At 56.6% G+C, this 20,161-nt stretch overlaps 1 protein-coding gene across 4 annotated transcripts in view; it reads right to left on the bottom strand.

The window, feature by feature from the left end:
- Positions 1-18,491, bottom strand: part of ARHGAP8 (Rho GTPase activating protein 8) — a 50,776-nt gene extending 32,285 nt beyond the window's left edge. For 3 of the 4 annotated variants that reach the window (XM_021091086.2, XM_085024715.1, XM_085024716.1), the window contains exons 1-4: positions 18,420-18,471; positions 3,703-3,818; positions 3,131-3,250; positions 533-676 (exon numbers count right to left, since the gene is read on the bottom strand). In XM_021091086.2, coding sequence (XP_020946745.2) covers positions 533-676; positions 3,131-3,233 — 247 coding nt within the window. In that variant the 5' untranslated portion in view covers positions 3,234-3,250; positions 3,703-3,818; positions 18,420-18,471. 4 annotated transcript variants of the gene reach the window in all.
- Positions 18,492-20,161: the final 1,670 nt, after the last annotated feature.

Consider the following 20,161-nt stretch of genomic DNA (forward strand, 5'->3'; position numbering starts at 1 on the left):
ACTCCCTCCCTTCTGGCCAACTGCTGGGTGCGGGGCAGCTCACCATCTGAGTTTGGTGTGAGTTTGTTGCTTCTTCTTCTTTTTTTTTTTTTTTTTTTGACTAGGCCCTGCGGCAGGCAGACATTCCCAGGCCAGGGATCAAACCCTGCACTACAGCAGTGACCCAGCCACAGGAGTCACAACCTCGGATCCTTAATCATGAGGCCACCAGGGAACTTGTTTGTTGCTTTTGATGAAATGTAGCGTAACGGCATCCTTGCTTAATAAAGCAACCCATTTAATTCTGGCCTCCACTCTTTACACAGTGGCAAGATGCTGCCCAGTGGCTTCCCAGAGCCCCTGGGCGATGCTCAGACAGCTGTGTCTTTTGTGTTTTCAAAACTCTGGCAGGTACTTTTGTTCTTGTGTGGTTTGCACGCCATAGGCACAGCTAAGCCAGATCGAGGCAGCCCTAATACGCCGTCGCATGTCATTGGGCCCACAGGAAGGCTGGCACCGTGATGTACCTGGGGACCACCCAGCTGGAACTCACCTGCCACCTGCAAGATGCCGTGTCTGGCCACGTCGTAGAAGGGGTGATTCATGCTCAGAGCAGGGTCCAGGCCAGCCGAGGGCGCCACCAAGGGCCTTCTCACTGTGCCCAGGGCAGCAGCCGCCTCCTCATCTCTCTGCAGCTCTACGGCAAAGGATTAGCAGAATCAGCTGTATTCCCGGAGGAGAGGGAGGGAGGGAGGCTGCTGAAGTCTTTGTAGGACAGGCACCTTGCCTTAGCTGTGCCCCCACGTGGGACGAAGGTAACAGCTGAGGTGAGAGCTGATTATCCAGGCGGGACCAATGTCATCACAAGTGTCTTTATACGTCGGAGGCAGGAGGGTCAGAGGCAGAGGAGATGTGAGGACAGAAGCTGAAAGGCCAAAGGGAGGATGCTGGGAGGTTGGGCCATTGGGTGTGGGACGGGCCACGGGCTGGGGGAAAGGCCAGGGAACAGATTCTCCCCTGGAGCCCAAGAGGGAGTACGGACCCAGCCGGTGAAGTGCATTTTGGACAGTGCTGTGTTCTTTTTGGGGTTTTGTTTTTCCTTTTTAGGGCCACACCCATGGCAATATGGAAGTCCCTGGGCTAGGGGTGGAATTGGAGCTGCAGCTGCTGACTTATGACACAGCCACAGCAACGCCTGATCCAAGGCGCCTCTGTGACCTACACCGAGGCTCTTGGCAATGCCAGATCCTTCATCTGTTTCATGAGGCCAGGGATCGAACCCGCATCCTCATGGACCACGGACACTATGTCGGGTTCTTAACCTGCTGAGCCACCACGGGGATTCTAGACAATGCTTTTTGAAGCCACTAACTCGGTGGGACTTTATACAGCAAACCCAGGGAACACATGCAGTCTGTCCTCCAGGGCTGGCCTTTGGCGGCATCAGGAAACAGACAACGGAGAAGTGCCAGGCATTAGGGCCAATGCCAGTGGAGGATGGGGCCTTGCGAGGGGGACGCAGAGTTGGGGGAGCGTGTCAAGTCTGAGTAAGCAGGTGACATCGGAGCAAAGTGTGGAGGAGGGGGTGGAGGGCAGGGCGCTGGGCTCTGCTGGAAGGGAAATGCAGGTGGAAGGACCTGTGCGCAAAGGCATCTCAGGTTTGATCCCTGGCCTCGCTCAGCAGGTTAAGGATCCAGTGTTGCTCTGAGCTGTGGTGTAGGTCACAGACATGGCTCGGATCCCATGTTGCTGTGGCTGTGGCATAAGCCAGCAGTTATAGCTCCAAATGGACCCCTAGCCTGGAAACCTCCATATGCCTACAAACACACACACAAAAAGAACCTGACATAGTGTCTGTGAGGATGTGGGTTCAATCCCTGGCCTCCCTCAATGGGTTTGGGCTCCAGCGTTGCTGCAAGCTGTGGTATAGTTCTCAAAGGCAGCTCAGATCCTGCATGGCTGTGGCTGTGGTGTAGGCTGGCAACTGTAGCTCCGATTTGACTCCTAGCCTAGGAAACTCCATATGCCGCGGGTGCAGCCCTAAAAAGAAAAAAATAAATAAACAAATAAATAAGCTACCAGGATATATTGTGCAGCGCAGGGAATAGAGCCACTATTTTAGAATAACTTTACATAGAGTATAATCTACTAAAATATTGACTCACTGATATAATACTATCAATCAACCATACTTCAATTAAAAGAAAAGAATAAACTGCTACAGCACTCGGGCCACCACCGTAAGGGATGACCCCTGGACCGTCTTAAGGAGGCGGAGGAGGAAGGAGACAGGGCGCCCTTCCTGGCACAGGTCGGTCTGCGTCTCAGAGCTACTTCAAGCCCCTAAACTTGGCATCACCGCCACACTACCAAATCCGCTGGACCGAGAAGGAACTTCAACCTGCCGCGTGCCTGGAGCAGTGAGGAGCGGACACCGGTGGGCAAAACCACAGGTTCCCGGGAGCAGGTCAGGCAGCCGAAGCAACACCCAGGGCTTCCTGCACGCGGGTAGGAAACGCTGGCGCCGATGCAGGCGGAAAAGCGTTATTTCTGGCTCCAGGTCTTCGGCAGGTTCCTAAGATCTGCCCTGGCTACTGCAAACTGCGAGGAGAAATCTGCCCTCTAGGGAAATGAGCAAACCAGCCTGGCCCCACGCAGCCATAGTCCCAGCCTCACTCACCCGTGTACAGGCGTGACCTTAACCGAGTCTAAGAGGGGACGCCGTGAAGGGGGTCTCTCTGACCTCCTACCCTGGCCCCTGTCACCAGGCGCCCTCAGGCGTGTTTTCCAGCCACTCTCAGTTTGCTCGACTGTGAAATGGGGGTACAGAGCCTGGCACTCTGGAGGGCAGCAGTAAGCAGTGAATGATACCCCTCCATGTGGGCCTCACGACCCAGGAAGGGGGGTCTCACCATCCACGGGGGCTCATCTGAATCTGCGTAAAACAACTCTGGAAAGACTATAGTCCCTGATGCTTCGCTGGGGTGAGGGGGGGGGGACCCAGGATGGGCGGAAGGACGAAGGACGGAGCACTTGTTAGAGGGTTAGGTTTTTTTAAGCCATCTAAGTATTTTCCCTGTTAAAAAAACAAATAAATGTGCATCGGTGCTGTCCTTCTCCCGGGATGAGACTGGAAAGGGACACAGTTTACCTATTTCGGCCAGCTCCTCCAAGGCCAGCCCGGACACGCTCTGCTGGGGGGCAGGACTGCCCGGGCGCAGGGTCCGGATGTCAGCTCCCGAGGATCCGGGCATGGGGTCTCTCTGATGCCCTGGGAGAAGCACACGGAAGCCGGGGACATTTAACACACGTGCACCGGGCTTGAGGAACAAAGGACGGCCTGTCACGCGGCCCCCCTTGATCAGAAGAAAAGCACCTCGGACCCCCTGTGTGTTCGACCTGCCCAGCCCCGCCCCCCGCTCGTGGGAGAATCACCCTCCAGGTACGACTCGCGGTCCCTGGAGCCGGAGCCCTGGATGCAGCATCCACGGCATGCGTGGGCCCCTGTGTGTCACCTCCTCCTCTGCAGGCCCTGCCCACCCACAGGGGCACCTGGACTGGGCTCCCCCTCACCCACCAGCCCCAGGTCCCGGGAGAGCCGGGTGGAAGGAGGTGGTCAGGGGGCACGTGGAAAGGGGACACGCTTCCAGGGCCCTCGCACTTCAAGGACAGCCTTGTTCGTTCATTCCTGCCTCGCCGCCCCCCTCAGCAGTCTGCACTCACTGGTCCCACTTTGCGGAGGGGTAGCTGAGGCCAGCGAGGATGAATCAGAGCTGGTCACGGCCGCACAGCGAGAGTTACCACCTGGTTGTTCGGTACTCAGGAGGCTGCTTCAAAACCTGCAGAAATCGTTACACACAACTCCCTGTTGGTATCCCAACAACGGAGTATTATTCGTCATCACATCGAATGAAGGGAGTTCCTGTCGTGGCGCAGTGGTTAACGAATCCAACTAGGGACCATGAGGTTGCGGGTTCGATCCCTGGCCTCGCTCAGTGGGTTAAGGATCCGGCGTTGCCATGAGCTGTGGTGTCGGTCACAAATGCGGCTCAGATCCCGTGTTGCTGTGGCTCTGGCGTAGGCCGGTGGCTACAGCTCCGATTCGACTCCTAGCCTGGGAACCTCCATATGCCGCGGGAACAGCCCAAGAAATGGCAAAAAGACAAAAAAAAAAAAAAAAAAAAAAAATCGAATGAAGGAGTTCCCGTCGTGGTGCAGCAGAAACGAATCCAACTAGGAAACATGATGTTGCAGGTTAACCTACTGAACTGGCCTCGTTCAGTAGGTTAAGGATCTGGCGTTGCTGTGAGCTGTGGTGTAGGTTCCAGACGCAGCTTGGATCCTGCATTGCTGCAGCTGTGGTATAGACCAGCAGCTGTCGCTCCGATTCAACCCCTGGCCTGGGAACCTCCATGTGCCACGGGTGTGGCCCTAAAAAAGAAAAAAAAAAAAGAGAGAGAGAGAGAGAGAATGAAGCACTGCCACCTGGAAGAACTGGAAAATACTACGCCAAGTGAAAGAAGCCAGAAGTCCCCAGCCAGGGATCAATCTGCAGCCACGACAGTGACAACGCCCGGTCCTCAGCCCACTGAGCCACCAGGGCATTCCCAGCATGGGCTCTTTTTGAGGTGAAGCAACTGCCCTAAAGTCGACTGCAGTGATGGAAATCTGGCTTCTAGAGCAGCAATGAAAGCATCTGTTGTTTGTTTGGGCTGTACCCACTGCCTATGGCGGTTCCCGGGCTGAGCCGCAACACCAGATCCTTAACCCACTGAGCCAGGCGGGGATCGAGCCCGCGCCCTGAGCCACTGCAGTCAGACTCCCAAGCCACTGTGCCACAGTGGGAACTCCGAGCAGTGAAAACACCTCTGGGACGACTGAGGAAATCTGAACGTGCCCTGAACGGTTGATGATATTAAAGGAATTATGGCTAATTGCCTTAGATCTGAGAAAGGTACCAGGTTATCCAGGAGAATGTCTTTCCCCTCAGATGCTAAAACAGCCAGCAGGGAAGAGCGGGGAGTCTGCCACTTACCTGCCAAGAGCTCAGCTAAGAGGGAGGCAGAGACCAAGAAAGCCCATGGGGAATAGGACCAATTTCCAAATCAAGGCAAAACGTGTGTTTTCTCCCACATTTCTGTACTCTGAACAATTTCCATAAAAATGGCTGGAGGAAGGAAGGAGGGACCAGCCCAGCCCAGCTCCATCATCCGAGGCAGCCCGCCTCCCATTGATCAGAGAACAAAACTGAGGCCAGTGAGGTGCAGACACCGGCCCACAGTCACACAGCACGTGCGTCAGGCCCAGGCCCCTCCTGGGACTCCTATCTTTTTACAGATTCCCTTCCCTTGGCACAGCAAACCTGGTTTGTTGGGGGCGGGGGGTTGGCCGTGCCCGTGACATGCAGAAGTTCCCAGGACAGGAATGGAACTGGAGCCCAGCAGTGACAACACCAGATCTTTAACCACTGGGCCACCAGGGAACTCCTAAACCTGGGTTTTTCGAGTGACTCTTCTGACAGCTCTCTGCTGTCCCCAGGGACCATGTTCTGGCTTGTGCCAACCAGCCTCCTCCCTCTACCCCCTACTGTACCCCAGCCCCTCAGTGCTCCTTGCAGCCCAGGCCACCTCTCATCAGGTGGACTCTGCTACCGCGGATGGCTGTGTGGCCTTGCCAAGGGCTGTGCCCTCTCTGGGCCGAGACGGAGGAAGAGCCCAGCTGGTTGCTGGTGGAAGACCCAGGCCAGGCAGGAGGGGGAGCCCAGCACAGGGGGAGGGAAGGGAAGGAGGGGCAGAGACCCCTGGAGAGGGAGACCCCAGGAGCCACAGGCAAGGTCTCAGGAGTCGCTTGTGTGCCAGCGGAAAGGTTCTTGTCTCATGGCAGAAGGAATTCAGAAAGGAGACACACACACACACACAAACGCACGCACGCACACACATACACACACGAGCCCTGGCTCTCCTGTGCCCGCAGTTCTGGGCCATCACTTCCAGCAAGCCCTCCACAACACCCATGACACCCCTTCCTACTCCAACAGACGAAGGTTCTAGACCACCCCTCAACCACCAGCTTCCACCACCCCAGCCCACAGCGCCCTGCCCCCAGCCGGGGCCCACCTCCCCTTCCCTGTGTTCCTGCAGGAGAGGCAGATGTGGTGGCGGAGGGGCTGGGCTGCAGGGCCCACCTGGCCCCACCTCCCACCTTCTCCACGCTTCCAAATCCAGCCTTCCCCAAGCTGGGAGCCACTCACTGGGGACTCAGGAGGGCAGTGGGGTGACACCTAGGCCAGGCAGAGAGCCACCCTCTGTTCACAGTGACAGCGAGGAAAGAAACTCCACTGGCCACACCCCCAGCCCTGGCCCCGCCCAGGCAGCAGGTCTGCCAGGAGCATTGGCCGGGAGCCCGGGGAGCTGGGAGCCCAGGGCGCGTTGGTTGTCTGTTCCTGGTCACCAACCAGCCTGACGGCCAGGCAAGGGGTGCAAGGGCTGTCAACACTCTCATGACAGGTGGGAGGGGCTCCCTAAGTCTGAAGGAAGGAAGGAGGCCACTGTCCCCACGCCAGCGTCACCCCCACACACCCAGCTTCCAGACCCGCATGCCCCCTCTGGGCTAGCCCGGAATAAGGCTTCTGAGGTGCCAGGGCCCCTGACCTGCCACACGGGGCACCTCCTGGGGGACTCGCCCGCCCAGTGGAGGAAACACATCTGGAATGTTCTTGCTTCAAAGCTGGCAGGAGGCACCAACCACCAGGGTGAACAACCCAGGCGGGCTGGACGGCCCCCAGGGGCTGGACTGCGGCCACACTGGGCCAGGTGGCACAGCCTGAGGTCACAGAGCCGCTGAAGCCAAGAAGGCTTTGTTTTTCCTCCAGACTCTGCTGTAACCAAACAGTGATTTTTTGCTCCTCCTCCTCTTGCTCTGCAAGCTCAAAACCCTGACCCCGACCGCCCATCTCAAAGAGCACAAGCAGCGTGATCGGTTTTAAAGTTTGCACACCCACGCCTGAGCATGTCACACAAAATCCGTGCTTTGTTGTGGCAGCGAACGGTTGGCAGGGGGGTGAGGGTAACTGTCGGGAGGAGTCCTGGGAGCCCCCGCCCCGCAGGCTCACAGTGGAGGGTCAGATAAGGCTCTCCCACCATCCTGGCTCCTCCACGGGCTTGGATCAGAGCCCCTGCGGTGCGTGGTCAGTGGGACCCCACCCCTTGCAGGATGGACATGTGGCCAGCGCAGGGGAAGGAAGCCCACCCCCGCTGCCTGGGCTTTCCTCGGGGAGGCCCGCGTCCTGCTGCCACCAGGCACCACACGGCTGTGTGTCCACTCCAGGTCCAGGGGCCCCAAGCAGCTCTGACCCGCTGGGAGGTACCCATGGAACAGAGAGCTCCTGTATCCAGTATGCTGGTCCCACCAGCCTTGGGATGATTGATTTTTTTTTTTTCTTTTTTTTAGGGCCGGGCCCACGGCATATGGAGGTTCCCAGGCTAGGGGTCCAATAGGAGCTGCAGCTGCTGGCCTACACCACAGCCACAGCAACTCGGGATCTGAGTCATGTCTGCGACCTACACCACAGCTCACGGCAACGCCAGATCCTTAACCGACTGAAGGAGGCCAGGGATCAAACCCACATCCTCGGGAGACTGTTGGGTCCTTAACCCACTGAACCACAATGGGAACTCCCCATGATGACTGATTTTATGTGTCAACGTGGCTGGGCCATGGTGCCCAATTGTTTGCTCTAACACCAGTCTAGATCTTGCCGTGAAGGTATTTGTGGATGCGAGTAACATTTACAATCGGTTGACTCTGAATAAAGCAGATTTCCCTGCAAGGCGTGGGTGGGCTTTGTCTAATCAGTTGAAGGCTTTAAGCGCAAACCCCAGGGTATTTCAGAGAAGGAAGGCTCCCTTGACAACACAGAATTCCTGCTGAGGTTCCAGCCTGCTGACCTGCCAGCCTGCTGACCTGCCCTGCATGTTTTAGACTCACTGGTGCCCACAATTGCACAGCCTGACGCCTTAAAATAAATCTCTTTATATATAAAGACCCCCCTGCTGCTTCTGTTTCTCTGGAGAACCTGACGGATACAGGTCTCTCATATGCTGATTCCGCCTTCCCAAGAAATATCAGAATCATAAAACGGTGCACCAGAAAGGGTCACGGAGAATATCTTATGCCCTCAACTCTCACCGTACAGCAGGAAAATGGAGGCCCAGAGAGGGAAAGGGACTTGTCCAAAGCCACACAGCAAGTCAGTGGTGCTGGATCTTGAGACCAGGACTCCCACATCCAGCCTAGAACCAAAATGGCTCCAGATATGGTAGGAAATGCCAAATATATAGAAATGTCAATTTTTTTTTTTTTTTTTTTTTTTTTTTTAATGCCAGGAGGAAAGTAACGACAGGGACATTCCACCACTGGCGCCAACCAGGTTGATTTTGTCACATCTTTGCATCTCACACTGCACCCAGGTGTGGCTGTGACTCCAAGCCCCGTCTTTGCAGTGGGGCCCCCCCAACATCAGCTATCTTGAAGGGTTATTTCATCTCACTCATCAATTTCCCAGCACTTACTACCAGTCCCGCGGGGGCCTCCCCCTTAACTGGGGGCAGCCGAGCCTCGATGGGAAACTGCCTGGCCGGGAGCAGAGGACCTGTGGGCCCTTGGTAGTCATCTGGAGCTAGTTCACGACTCTGCGAGTGGTAGGTAAGCGACAGCAACAGAGAATAATTCATGTCTGCAGACACACAAATTCTGTGCTGTGGGGTAGAAGTTCTAATGATTCCCTCCCCTCCCCCCCGACCTAAAATACCTGAATCTGGCCCCACGCACACTGCCACTTCCAATATCCCTGACCTAGAGCGGCATCTGCCTCCCAGGTATCTTTGAATTCGACTTGGCTCTGGGGACCCAGCCCCCTGCAGCGAGCAATCTCTGATGAAGGAAAGGTCTCTCCCTCCGCAGCTTAGCGACAGGAAAGCGGGCTCAGAAGCCCGGGTGTTCAGTCCAGCCTCATCCCCAACCCACACTCCCACATCCTGGACGTTCTGCCCTTTTGCTCCTGTGGCTCCAGCCACGAACCTGCCCACCTGAGCCCCTCCCAGGACCCCCGCACTGGTCCCACTCCCCCAGGGCCTTTGCACAGCCTGTTCCTGGGGCTTTGTTCTTTCCCCCCAGGGGTGTTTCTTCTAATACCAATTCTCGGATTCTCTGACCCCAGGTCAGTGTCCTGCAACCCTCCCCCTCTGACATAAACTACGCGGAGTTAGCAGCGACCTAGAGGTTAAGGACCTAGTTCCCTAACTTCATTTCAATATCTTTTTTGGGGGGGGCATGCCCGCTACACGTGAAAGTTTCTGGGCCAGGGGTAGAAGCTGTGCCATAGCAGTGACCTGAGCCACGGCAGTGCCAACGCCAGATCCTTAACCACTACGCCATCGGGGAACTCCAAGACACCAGTTCAAGGGCCCCGTCCCCCCGCAAGCTGCACTTCTGTTCAACTTGGCTGCAAATTCAGGGGATTCCATGATCCCCTAACTGATTCAGTAAATTGTCAGGATGATGCCCAGAGCTCAGGAAAGTGCTTTACTTGTGATCACTGGTTTATTTTCAAGGACACAATTCGGGGGTTCCTTGGTGGCCCAGCGGTAATGAACCCAACTAGTATCCATGAGGTTGTGGGTTTGATCCCTGGCCTTGCTCAGTGGGTTAAGGATCCGGCGTTGCCATGAGCTGTGGTGTAGGCCAGTAGCTGCAGCTCTGATTGGACCCCTAGCCTGGGAACGTCCATATGCTGCAGGTCCAGCCCAGAAAAAAATAAAATAAAATAAGGGACACCACTCAGGAAGTGCGGAGCAGAGGAGATGCACAGGGCAGGGATGGGGGTGGGCTGTGCCCGTAGCTTCTGGGCCCTCGCCGGGTACCAGCCTCCAGCATGGGATGTGTCCCTTTGCCTCTGGATTCCAGAGTTTGTACCCAAATTTCATTACAGGGGCAGAAGTGACGAGATCCTTGCCATTGACTATGCGCCCTCTCCAGCCCCCCTCACCTTCCAGGAGGTTGAGGGGTGGGGCTGATAATTCTAAGCCTCTAATCAGGAGGGTGGGTCCTCGGGGGACCAGCCCCTTTCTGACTCTCTAGGGCCTCACCTTGAGTCACCACATTAGCACAGCCTCAGGGAAGGTCAAAAGGGTTCACTGAGAATAACAAAATTCACTCCCATCCGGCAGGAAATTCCCAGGGTTTTAGGAACTCCGAGCACGAGGACCCAAAACCTACATCTGTGCTACAGCACTGTCCCCACTGCAGGGCAGCTCCCGTTCATCCTTCTGATCTCTGTTAAGAGAATTCTCCTGGAGTTCCCTGATGGCCCAGCGGTTAGAAAGCTGGTATTGTCACTGCTGTGGCTCGGGGTTCAATCCCTAGCCCAGGAACATCTGGGTGCCATGGCCAAGGCCCCCCAAAAAAGAGAGAGAGAGGGAGAGAGAGTTCCCATCGTGGCTCAGGGGGAACAACCCGACTAGCATCCATGAGCGTTCGGGTTTGGTCTGTGAACTGAGGTTTGGCCCTTGCCATCGGCCTCTCCCTGGGGCAAACCAGGAGCCCCAGCAGCTGCCGACCCGCAGCACCCCCCAACCCTCCCCCAATGGGTGCTCGGGGGGGAGACCAGGAGGGGGCACTCTGTGCTTTGGGAAAACTGGAAGAGCAGATCTGCCGACGGAAAGATACATTTTAGATTTTATGGACCCCATTCTTGCATCTCCTCATATCTAGAAAAACACCAGAACCCGTCCATGATGACTGGTGAGTCTGTGACGAGTGGCGACCTTCCCGAGACCAGCGGCGGGGTGGGGTGGGGGGAACCTTGCGTAAAATGTGTGCCCTGCTGCGGGCACCGCCCCCGCCCTTTAAGACTTAGATCGAGATTCCCCCTTTCCTCTGCGGGGCAGGAATTCAGTGAAGTGGACGAAAGATGTCACCGTCCACGTGAGAAGAGCCACGCCCAAGGCTGGGCCCGGGAGCCCGGAGGGAAAGACACAAAGACGACGCCCCCGCCCCCATCCCGCTGAGAGGCACCTCAAAGAAGTGATTCCAGAAAGCCCAGACCTTGGCATCTTCCCACAGAAACTGGTTTTACTGTACCTCTTTTTCTGTACATCTGGGGATCTGCAAACCTTTGGTTCCTAGACCTTCCCTTTTGCAAAAACTCCTGTATCCTAGCTTCCCCCTCACCTCCTCGGAGCGGATTCTCAAGGCTACTGTCTGAGATGCTGTCGCCCGGCTTAAGTCCTAATTTCACCCCAAATAAAACTTAACTCTCAACTTTCAGGGAGCACATTTTTTCAGGCGACAGATTCTTGGCCTCGCTCAGTGGGTGAAGGATCTGGTGTTGCCCTGAGCTGCGGTGTAGGTGGCAGATGCGGTTCGGATCCCGTGTTGCTGTGGCTCTGGTGTAGGCTGGCAGTTGCAGCTCCGATTGGACCCCTAGCCTGGGAACCTCCATGTGCCGCAGGTGCAGCACTAAAAAGACAGAAAAAAAACCAAAACAAAACAGAGAAAGAAAGAGAGCGAATTCTCCTTCCCCACCAGAGAGGCAGGGCCTCCCACACTCTGCTAGCATCTGTGCCATCCCGGGCAGGTCTGAGCTCTACCTAGTTCTGCGATCCTTCAGAGGCAGGGTCTGGGCTTCCGCCTGGACTTGCTCAAACAAACAGGGTCCCGAGCACCCGGCCCGGCGTGTGCAGGCACCCCCACAAATGCCGAGATCAAATGAAAATCAACCAGACATTATGAGTGGACCCTTTTTCCTGGGCAGCGGGCTTCAGCCCACCAGCTCCATCCCCCCGACCTGCCCTCGCCCTCACGCACCTCGAGCCCTTCCTGAACCTCCCGCTGCCAAGCCCTTTCCCTCTGAGCCCGAGGATGGGGACATGGGCACCAAGGAGCCCCCAGCATCATGAGGCCACGCCAGCTGGAGACGTGGCCGTCACGCAAAAGAGGTTTTAAATCCCCCGACGGTTCTAAATAGAATTCATAGCAAATTGAAACTAATTCATGGCAAAGTGGTTTGTTGCTATTAAAATGTTTGCACGTTACACAAATAGACCCTCACAGCAATTATCTTAATGCTGTAGCTACAAATTATCACCTACTCACCTCGGGCAAGTTAGCACCTAATTTAATTTGAGTGGCACGGCTGACGTGCAAGGTGCGTGAGCAAGAGGTCGCGGCCGTATGTGCCTGACCCGGGGCTCAGCTGTGGACGAGGCGTCTGGTAAAGGGGTCTGTGGGGAGGAGGGGCAGGCCTGGGGCCACCCAGGGAGGGCACTGAGACCTGGAGAGAAAGGGGCTGGCACAGGGTCCCAGCTGGGGTGAGGGGCGCAGAGTCCAGGTCTGAGGGCTGGGAAGGGGGCCCCTCCGAGTTGGGATTCTAGGGTCTCTAGGCTGCAGCCCATAAAGACCAATGTAAATATTTTGGTTTGCTTTTTTGTTTACCCTTTTATCTCAGCTCTGTCACAAATGTATGGAGACCGACCCCACTACCTACCCTCCATCACAAACACCACTGGAGAAAAAAACCAAAACAAACAAACAAAAAAACCAAACACCACTGGGACCCGGACGCCGGCGAGAAGGCACCTGCCCATCATGTGTCTCCCCTGGGTGAGACACCCAAAGGGGTCAGCAGCAAGACCCAATGTGCCGTGACCTGCCCCGCTTGGCGCTGGGAAAGGACGAAGGGGTCTGTAAAGAGCTGCTGGGGCCACCCAGCCCCCTCCCGTGGTTCTGTAGACACCAGTCTCAACACTCCTCCCAGCCTCCCTGTGGCCCCGGCCCCTGTACCAGGTGCTCCCTCAGGTGTGCACCTCTCACCTGCACAGCCCTCCGGCCGCAAGGAGGGAGCTGAGTCACAGCACCTCCCCGGGCCTGCCTGGTTACCTGAGCACGCCTGGCTCCCTTTTCAAAGGTTTGCTGGGGAAGCCAAGTTGAGCCAACCAGCACATGGCACTTTTCCTGACCACAGGGATGGGCTCATTCAGGCTGATGAGGTACCAGGAAAATCTTTCCAGGTGCTTCTGGGAAAGATCATTTGCTCTCAAGAGATGCCTATTGGAGGAGTTTCTCTCCACCCAGCTGTGCATAAAGATGTGGACTGGAATGGCTACAGCCAATTCACTACCACCCTGAAGACCTAGCAATCTACAAAAAGGCAGGAAATTGCTAACCCTTGATCAAGCCGTACCTGATCTCCAAAGCATCCACAAACCATTTTAGCTACATGGGCCAATATGTCCCCCTTGACTTTTGGGCTAGTTCAGAGTTGGGTTTTCTGCTGTTACAGTCAAAAAGCCTTAGAAGCCCCCAGATCCAGGGCTCCCAGAGTTTCCTCTAGACTCTGGCAGCCCTCAACAGCCTACACCATGTGTCCATGTGTCCTCTTTTATTTATTTATTATTTTTAGGGCCATACCCATGGCATACGGATGCTCCCAGGCTTGGGGTTGAATTGGAGCTGCAGCTGCCAACCAGCACCACAGCCACAGCAACACCAGATCTAAGCCATGTCTGCAAACTACACTGCACTTTGCGGCAATGCCGGATCCTTAACCCACTGAGTGAGGCCAGGGATCGAACCTGCATCCTCATGGACACTATGCCAGGTTCTTAACCTACTGAGCCACAACAAGAAATCCCATACGTGTTCTCTTGACTTATTACTGTGTGTTCACTGACAGCCGGGACCACTTCTGATTCATGCTGGAGTCCCAGCACTCATCCAGCCCAAGATGTGAAAGGAACCCAGGGCGGGGGGTGGGGTGGGGGTGGGGGGGTCTGTTCCCTAAGAGAACAAGCAAAGTCCACACAACAGAGCCCAGCATTCAAAACCTTCCTGCCCCGTCTCACCATCACTCCCAACTCGCTGGCTCCACTGTCTGCCCTCCAAGCTGCTCTGTCGTGGGAGAGGACACAGCTGGGGCCTCTGCCATAGCCTCCCCCAGCCAGACCCAGACCTGTGGGGTGGGAGGGCCTCTCCTCTCCTCCCTAAGCGACACTAGAGCCCACACTCTCCATCCTAAACTCCCCCAGCTCTGCACTCAATGCCCCAAGGGCCTACCCCACACCTCCCACGACACCCGCAAGTGCCAACAGTGTCCCGTGGTTCTTGGAATAAAATCCAAAACCCTACAAGGCTCCCCTTGAGGCTCAGAGGGTAACGAATCTGACTAGTACCCATGGGTTCAATCCCTGGCCTCACTCAGTGGGTTAAGGATCCAGGCGTTGCCGTGAGCTATGATGCAGGCTGCAGACAGGGCTCAGGTCCCACGTTGCTGGGGCTGTGGTATCGGCTGACGGCTACAGCCCAGGTTCGACTCCTAGCCTGGGAACCTCCATATGCCTCGGGTGTGGCCCTAAAATAGACAAAAAAAAAGAAGAAGACAGATTAACCTGATTTGGATCCTGATAAAAGAAGAAATTTACATATTGGAGGCACCAGGGAATCAGAATAACTGGGAACTGGATTGTAAGGGATTTTCATTCATTGTTTTCAGTGTAGTAATAGCATGTGGTCAACTTATAAAAGGGGAGGCACACAGCAGTATTTATGTAGCACAAGTATTAAAGTAGCATGGCAGGAGTTCCCTGGTGGCTCAGCAGGTTAAGGACCTGGAATTGCCACTGCTGTGGCTGAGGTTGTGGCTGTGGTGTGGGTTTGATTCCTGGCTGGGGAACTTCCACGTACCATGGGTTCAGCCAAAAATAAAAATAAAATAAAATAAAGTACCACGAGAGTGGGGGCGGTACGGGGGTGAGCAGATGGTGGGGGGGGGGATGCAGCTGGGGCTGAGCCCAGGCCAGGCATGGCCGTGGTTGCTGCTATGATGTCCTGCCTACTTCTGAGTAGCTGAAATTCTCTATAAAGAAAAAGTACATTCATAAGCCCTCCTACCTAACACACGATGTGTTACAACAGCACAGAACCAAATGTGGTCCTGGGAGCTTTCGGGACACGGTAGGAGCAGAGACCCTCACAGCAGGGGTCTCAGAGGCCCCTGGAACTTGATGGAGATCAGAGCCCAGAGAGGAGGTGCTTTCCAGGAGCCCCCACATATGCCCCGTGCTCCAATCCGCTGCCCTCTGGCTTCATCCACCCAGATGACCAATGTCCCCGTGCAGGTGGCCTCCTGCCCGCTGCTTCCTGTGCTTGCTTTGGCTTTATGACCAGGTGGGGGAAGGGAGCTGCCAGGAGTTTCCAGACTCCCAACCTGCCAAACCAGTTCCTCCGATGGCCGGTCTCTGGCTCCACTGAAACAAACTTCTGGCTCCGTCCAGGGTCACTGAAGAAAGAGCCACTTGGCCGCGGCCCCAGCCAGAACAAGTTCCTGAGAGGCTTGGGGGGAGCACCTACCACTAACAACTGTAAACACCTACAGAGGGGCCACGCCCTGTTTCAGGCGCTTTACGCAAATGAACTCTTTTTTTTTTTCCTCCTAATTCTCCTCGGAGCGGCGAGCCCCTCTGGTTAGCAAGTCACAGTCCCACGGCAGGGAGGCAGGGACGGCAGGTGCCAGCGGTAACCAGCGCCCCACCCTGCCCTCACTGATGCCCGCATTATCCCCTCTGAGCCTCGGATTCCCTGCTGCTTCTGATGCCCTTGGGAGACGTGAGACATTGGGGACGCGGCTCAGCCAGGCCTCCTGCCTTCCAGGGACCCAGAAACCTGGACGGTGGCCAGACCCAGCTGCCAGCAAATCCAGGAGCCTCCAGGGGAGGACGGCTGGAGTGACACGCTCACCTGCTGCTCACCTGCAGCCGAGCCCCACTTGGGCATCTGAGGCCACGCCCACTCCCACCTTACTAGGCAAGAAGGGGACCCTCCCTTGTACCCCGGGAGGCCCAGAAGCCTCTGGATACACAGGGCACATCTTCCGTGCACATTAACTCTTTTTTTTTTTTTTTTTTTTTCGTCTTTTGTCTTTTCCAGGGCCGCTCCCGCAGCATATGGAGGTTCCCAGGTTAGGGGTCGAATCGGAGCTGTAGCTGACGGCCCACACCACAGCCACAGCAATGCCAGATCTGAGCAGTGTCTGCAACGTACACAGCTCACAGCAACGCTGGATCCTTAACCCACTGAGCAGGCCAGGGATCGAACCCGCAACCTCATGGTTCCTAGTCGGATTCGTTCACCACGGAGCCACGACGGGAACTCCTTTTTTGGTCTTTTTAGGGGTTGAAGCTGTCTCATACGGAAGTTCCCGGGCTAGGGGTCGAATGGGAGCTGCAGCTGCCGGCCTACACCAGATCTGAGCCACGCCTGCGATCTACACTACAGCTCACAGCTTGCAGGATACCTAAACCAAAAAGCAATGCCAGGGAGCGAACCCGTGTCCTCATGGATGCTAGTTGGGTTCGTTACCACTGAGCCACAACAGGAACTGCACACATTAATTTTTTTAATGTATTTTTAAAAATTTTTTTTAATTAATTTATTTATTTTTTGGATGTAGAAGTTCTGGGCCAGGGATCAAACCCATGCCACAGCCGTAACAACACTGCTTATCCCGTGATCCTTAACCTGTTGAGCCACCAGGGAACTCCCATTAATTTTAATCAAAGGATTGAGGGAAAAGTTAAGTAATTTGTCTGAAAAGAAACTGAAAGCATCCTTTTTCTGGCCCAAGCTGTTCTCACTGAAGGCAATCACTCCCTGGCAGGCTTGGAATGTCCCCACCCAGAAGGCAGATACAGTGCCCCTGGACGCCTCCCTCAGCCTGATGGGGAGGGCATGGACCCATCCAGGTCTGGCTCTTCCCTCACTGGCTGCAGAACCGTGGCAAGCCACCTCTACCTCCCTGCCTCAGTTTGCTCATCCTTAAAAGGGGACAGTAACCGTCCCTGCCTCCTGAGGCTGGTGTGGGTGAGGAATGAGGCAATGGAGCATGCAGTTAGGGCCCGAGAGCCATCGGCAAAGGTGACCTTTTTGGGGAAGCATAGGAGGAGGGTCACTTTACAAGTCAGGAAGCTCAGTCCCCAAGAGGGAAAGTGACCTGCTCAAAAACTTGGTCTCTGGAGTTCCCATCGCGGCGCAGTGGTTAACGAATCCGACTAGGAACCATGAGGTTGCGGGTTCGATCCCTGCCCTTGCTCAGTGGGTTAACGATCCGGTGTTGCCGTGAGCTGTGGTGTAGGTTGCAGATGCGGCTCGGATCTCGCGTTGCTGTGGCTCTGGCGTAGGCCGATGGCTGCAGCTCCGATTCAACCCCTAACCTGGGAACCTCCATATGCCGCAGGAACAGCCCAAGAAATAGCAAAAAAAAGACCAAAAAACCCCCCAAAAAAACTAGGTCTCTGACTCCTTCTAGAGCCCTCCCTCCTCTCCTGCTGCCCCATGTCCCTCTTCACCCCTCAGCCCCTGCCTGGCTGTTGCTTTGAGAAATGGTCAAACGTCTCTGCATGAAAAAGAAACTCACAGATAAGACCCTAAAACCGCCAACAGAGACGGACCAAAGCTATTTACCGGTGAGGCTTAGATGTTGCCTTCTCACCCTGACAAATGTCAAGGCAGCATGTCACAGACAAGCAGCACCAAGCTCTCTGGAGTCCAACACAGCCTCTGTCACAAAACCTCAAAGTCTGTGGCCTCAGACAGCCTTCCAGACAGGAAAGCCCTCCAGACAGCCGGAGGCCGGGTCCCCACCCTGCCCAACCAGGCCTCAGGAATTTCTCAGCTCCCACCCTGCTTCCTTCTCCAGGGACTGCACCTGCCAGGCCCTGGGGAAAGCCCCGAGCCAGGGTTTGGGAAAAGTGAAAGCAGCCGGGGCCTCTCCCCTAGCTGGCTGGCGATCGAGGAGGCGGATTAGCCGCCCCATTTAAGTTTGGGCACCTGAAGGCTTGGGGGTCCATCCCCCGTGACAAACGAGCGCGCAGCCCCTGCCAGAGTTTGCATCCGCGCAGTACCTGCTCGGCCGCAGTGTTCTCATCTGTGAAACGGAACGATGCCTCCCGCCACTCAGGGAGCTAATGTGCCCGCCCAGCATGACTGCCCGGCAGGATCAGAGACCCCGAGTTGGGGGAGGAAAATGGGGGGCCGACGAACGTTTGGACTGAAACGAGCCAGATCCACCAAACCAAAGCACGGAAACGCCGGAGAGAAGCGAGGGAGCAGAGAGGAGACGAGGGGCGGGGGGGAGAAGAGGCGGGGGGCAAGAGGGGGGAAGGAGGAGCGCGCGCCAGTGGAAAACCGGGGTGGGGTCGGAGGGGTGGGGGGGGCTCGGGGCCGGAGATCGGGGGGTGGCGGCGAGCGGGCCCCGGGGACCCCGGCGAGCACCCGGCTCCGCTTCCGGCCTCGGCGTCCCCGCCTGAGCAATGGGCCCAGCCTCAGAACCCGCGCGGCATCCCCCTGTGGGCCCAGACCGGCTCCCTCCCGCGGCCACCGGGCCTTACCTGGCTACAGCCCCGCCGGCGCCTCACCTGGGCTCGGCCCGGCCCGCGAATCCCCTGGCCCCGCCCCGGACGTGGTTCCCGCGCAGGCCCCGCCCCCGCCCCGCCCCGCGCGCTCCCCCCTCCGGACCTGAGTGACCCAGGGTCGTTCAGGGCCCGGGCCGCACTTCTGCGCATGGGCAAAGTCACTGTCCCAGCCCCGGGGCGGGGGTCATAAACACCGGAAGGCGCGGGCTGGGGCCCGGATACCCCTGGGGGTGCCATGGACTGCGCTGGCGCCAGGCCAGAGGGTGACCCGTCCTGATAGAATCGCATTCCAACCCCAGAGCAGCTCCGAGTGGAGATCTATCAGGCCTTGTCTGTCGCCCCCCTTGCTGGCTGCAGCTCTCAAATCTCTGCCGCCCCCCCATCACCCCAGGGCTGGGCCTGCACCTCCCTTTATCTACCCCGCCAGCCTCCCAGCCTCCAGTTTTGTTTTTTTTTTTCTTGACCTTCCACACCCACATATGGAAACTAGGGGTCCAATCGGAGCTGCAGCTGCCAGCCTACACCACAGCCACAGACAGCGTCACGGGATCCAAGCTGTGTCTGTGACCTACACTGCAGCTCACTGGTCATGCCCCATCCTTAACCCACTGAGCAAGGCCAGGGATTGAACCGGCATCCTCATGGACACTAGCGGGGTTCCTTTGCTGCTGATCCACGACAGGGGCTCCCAGCCTCCTTTCAGTCCAGCCTATACCCCTCCAATCCCCAACTAATAACTCCTGACTGCAGACCCCTGCCCCTGGCTGTTCCCCTGACATCTCTGCTTGGAGAACTAGCCGGCAGCTCAGACCACCAACTCCGGGGGCTCCTCTCCCAGGCTTCCCATCGCTCAGACCACCAGGCCACCCGAGCCCGTGGGGCGATCCTTGGTTCCCATCATTCTCTCACACCCCATGTGTGGTCCCTGGGCAAAGCCTCCAGGGCTCTTCCTTTGAAATATGTCACTGGACCACTGCTTCTCTCCACCCACTTTGGCCCACGTGTCCAGGCCACCAGCATCGTGTGGTTCATGGCAACACGGCAGCCTTCTAACCCACCTCCTTGCTTCTGTGCTGTGCTGGTCCCCTTCCATCTGCATCAACACGGCAGCCCTGCGATCCCGCCCTGCCTCTGTTCAAATGTCCCTCCCGCTCCTCTCCCTCCTGCTCTGGGGGAGGGGGTGGGGGGGAAGAGCAGTTCCCCAACCCCGGGCTGCCTTGCATGGCTGTTAGCAACTCTGGGGTCACGTGCAGTGGGCTCTGTAGCCCCCAGTGGCCAGTGTACAGCAGCCAAGACAACCTCGTGTCCTGACCCCTCCCCATTTCCAGAGGGGGGAATCTGATGGCAGGGGCCACTGTAACATCACCCCTCTGCTACGGCAACTGGTTCGTGTCCCAGGGGTAACTGGGTCTAGGCCAGCGATGCAGGCCATTGTCTGGCCCCAGGGAGCAGTTCAGAACGCTCCAGTCCATAGGATGAGCTGGACTTTGCCTGGAAGTTTTTGGAAGGAAACATCCTGCTCTGTCCTTTTCTCTCCCCCAATCTAGATGGGGAAGCTTGGTGCACTGGGGAGAGCAAGCGGCCATCCTGTGACCACAAAGAGATCTAGGCTTAGGATAAAACGGAGATGGCTAGGACCTGGGTCCTTGGTGACCTTGCAGAGCTCCTGGATCCAACCCACCCTGAGGCCCATGCTTCCTCAGAACTTTCTCATTAAT

Source organism: Sus scrofa, chromosome 5, assembly GCF_054392235.1.
Source record: "Sus scrofa isolate SSC_HxYL_T2T_F1_AM1 chromosome 5, Sscrofa_HxYL_maternal_Yorkshire_Landrace_v2.0, whole genome shotgun sequence".
Lineage (NCBI taxonomy): Eukaryota > Metazoa > Chordata > Mammalia > Artiodactyla > Suidae > Sus > Sus scrofa.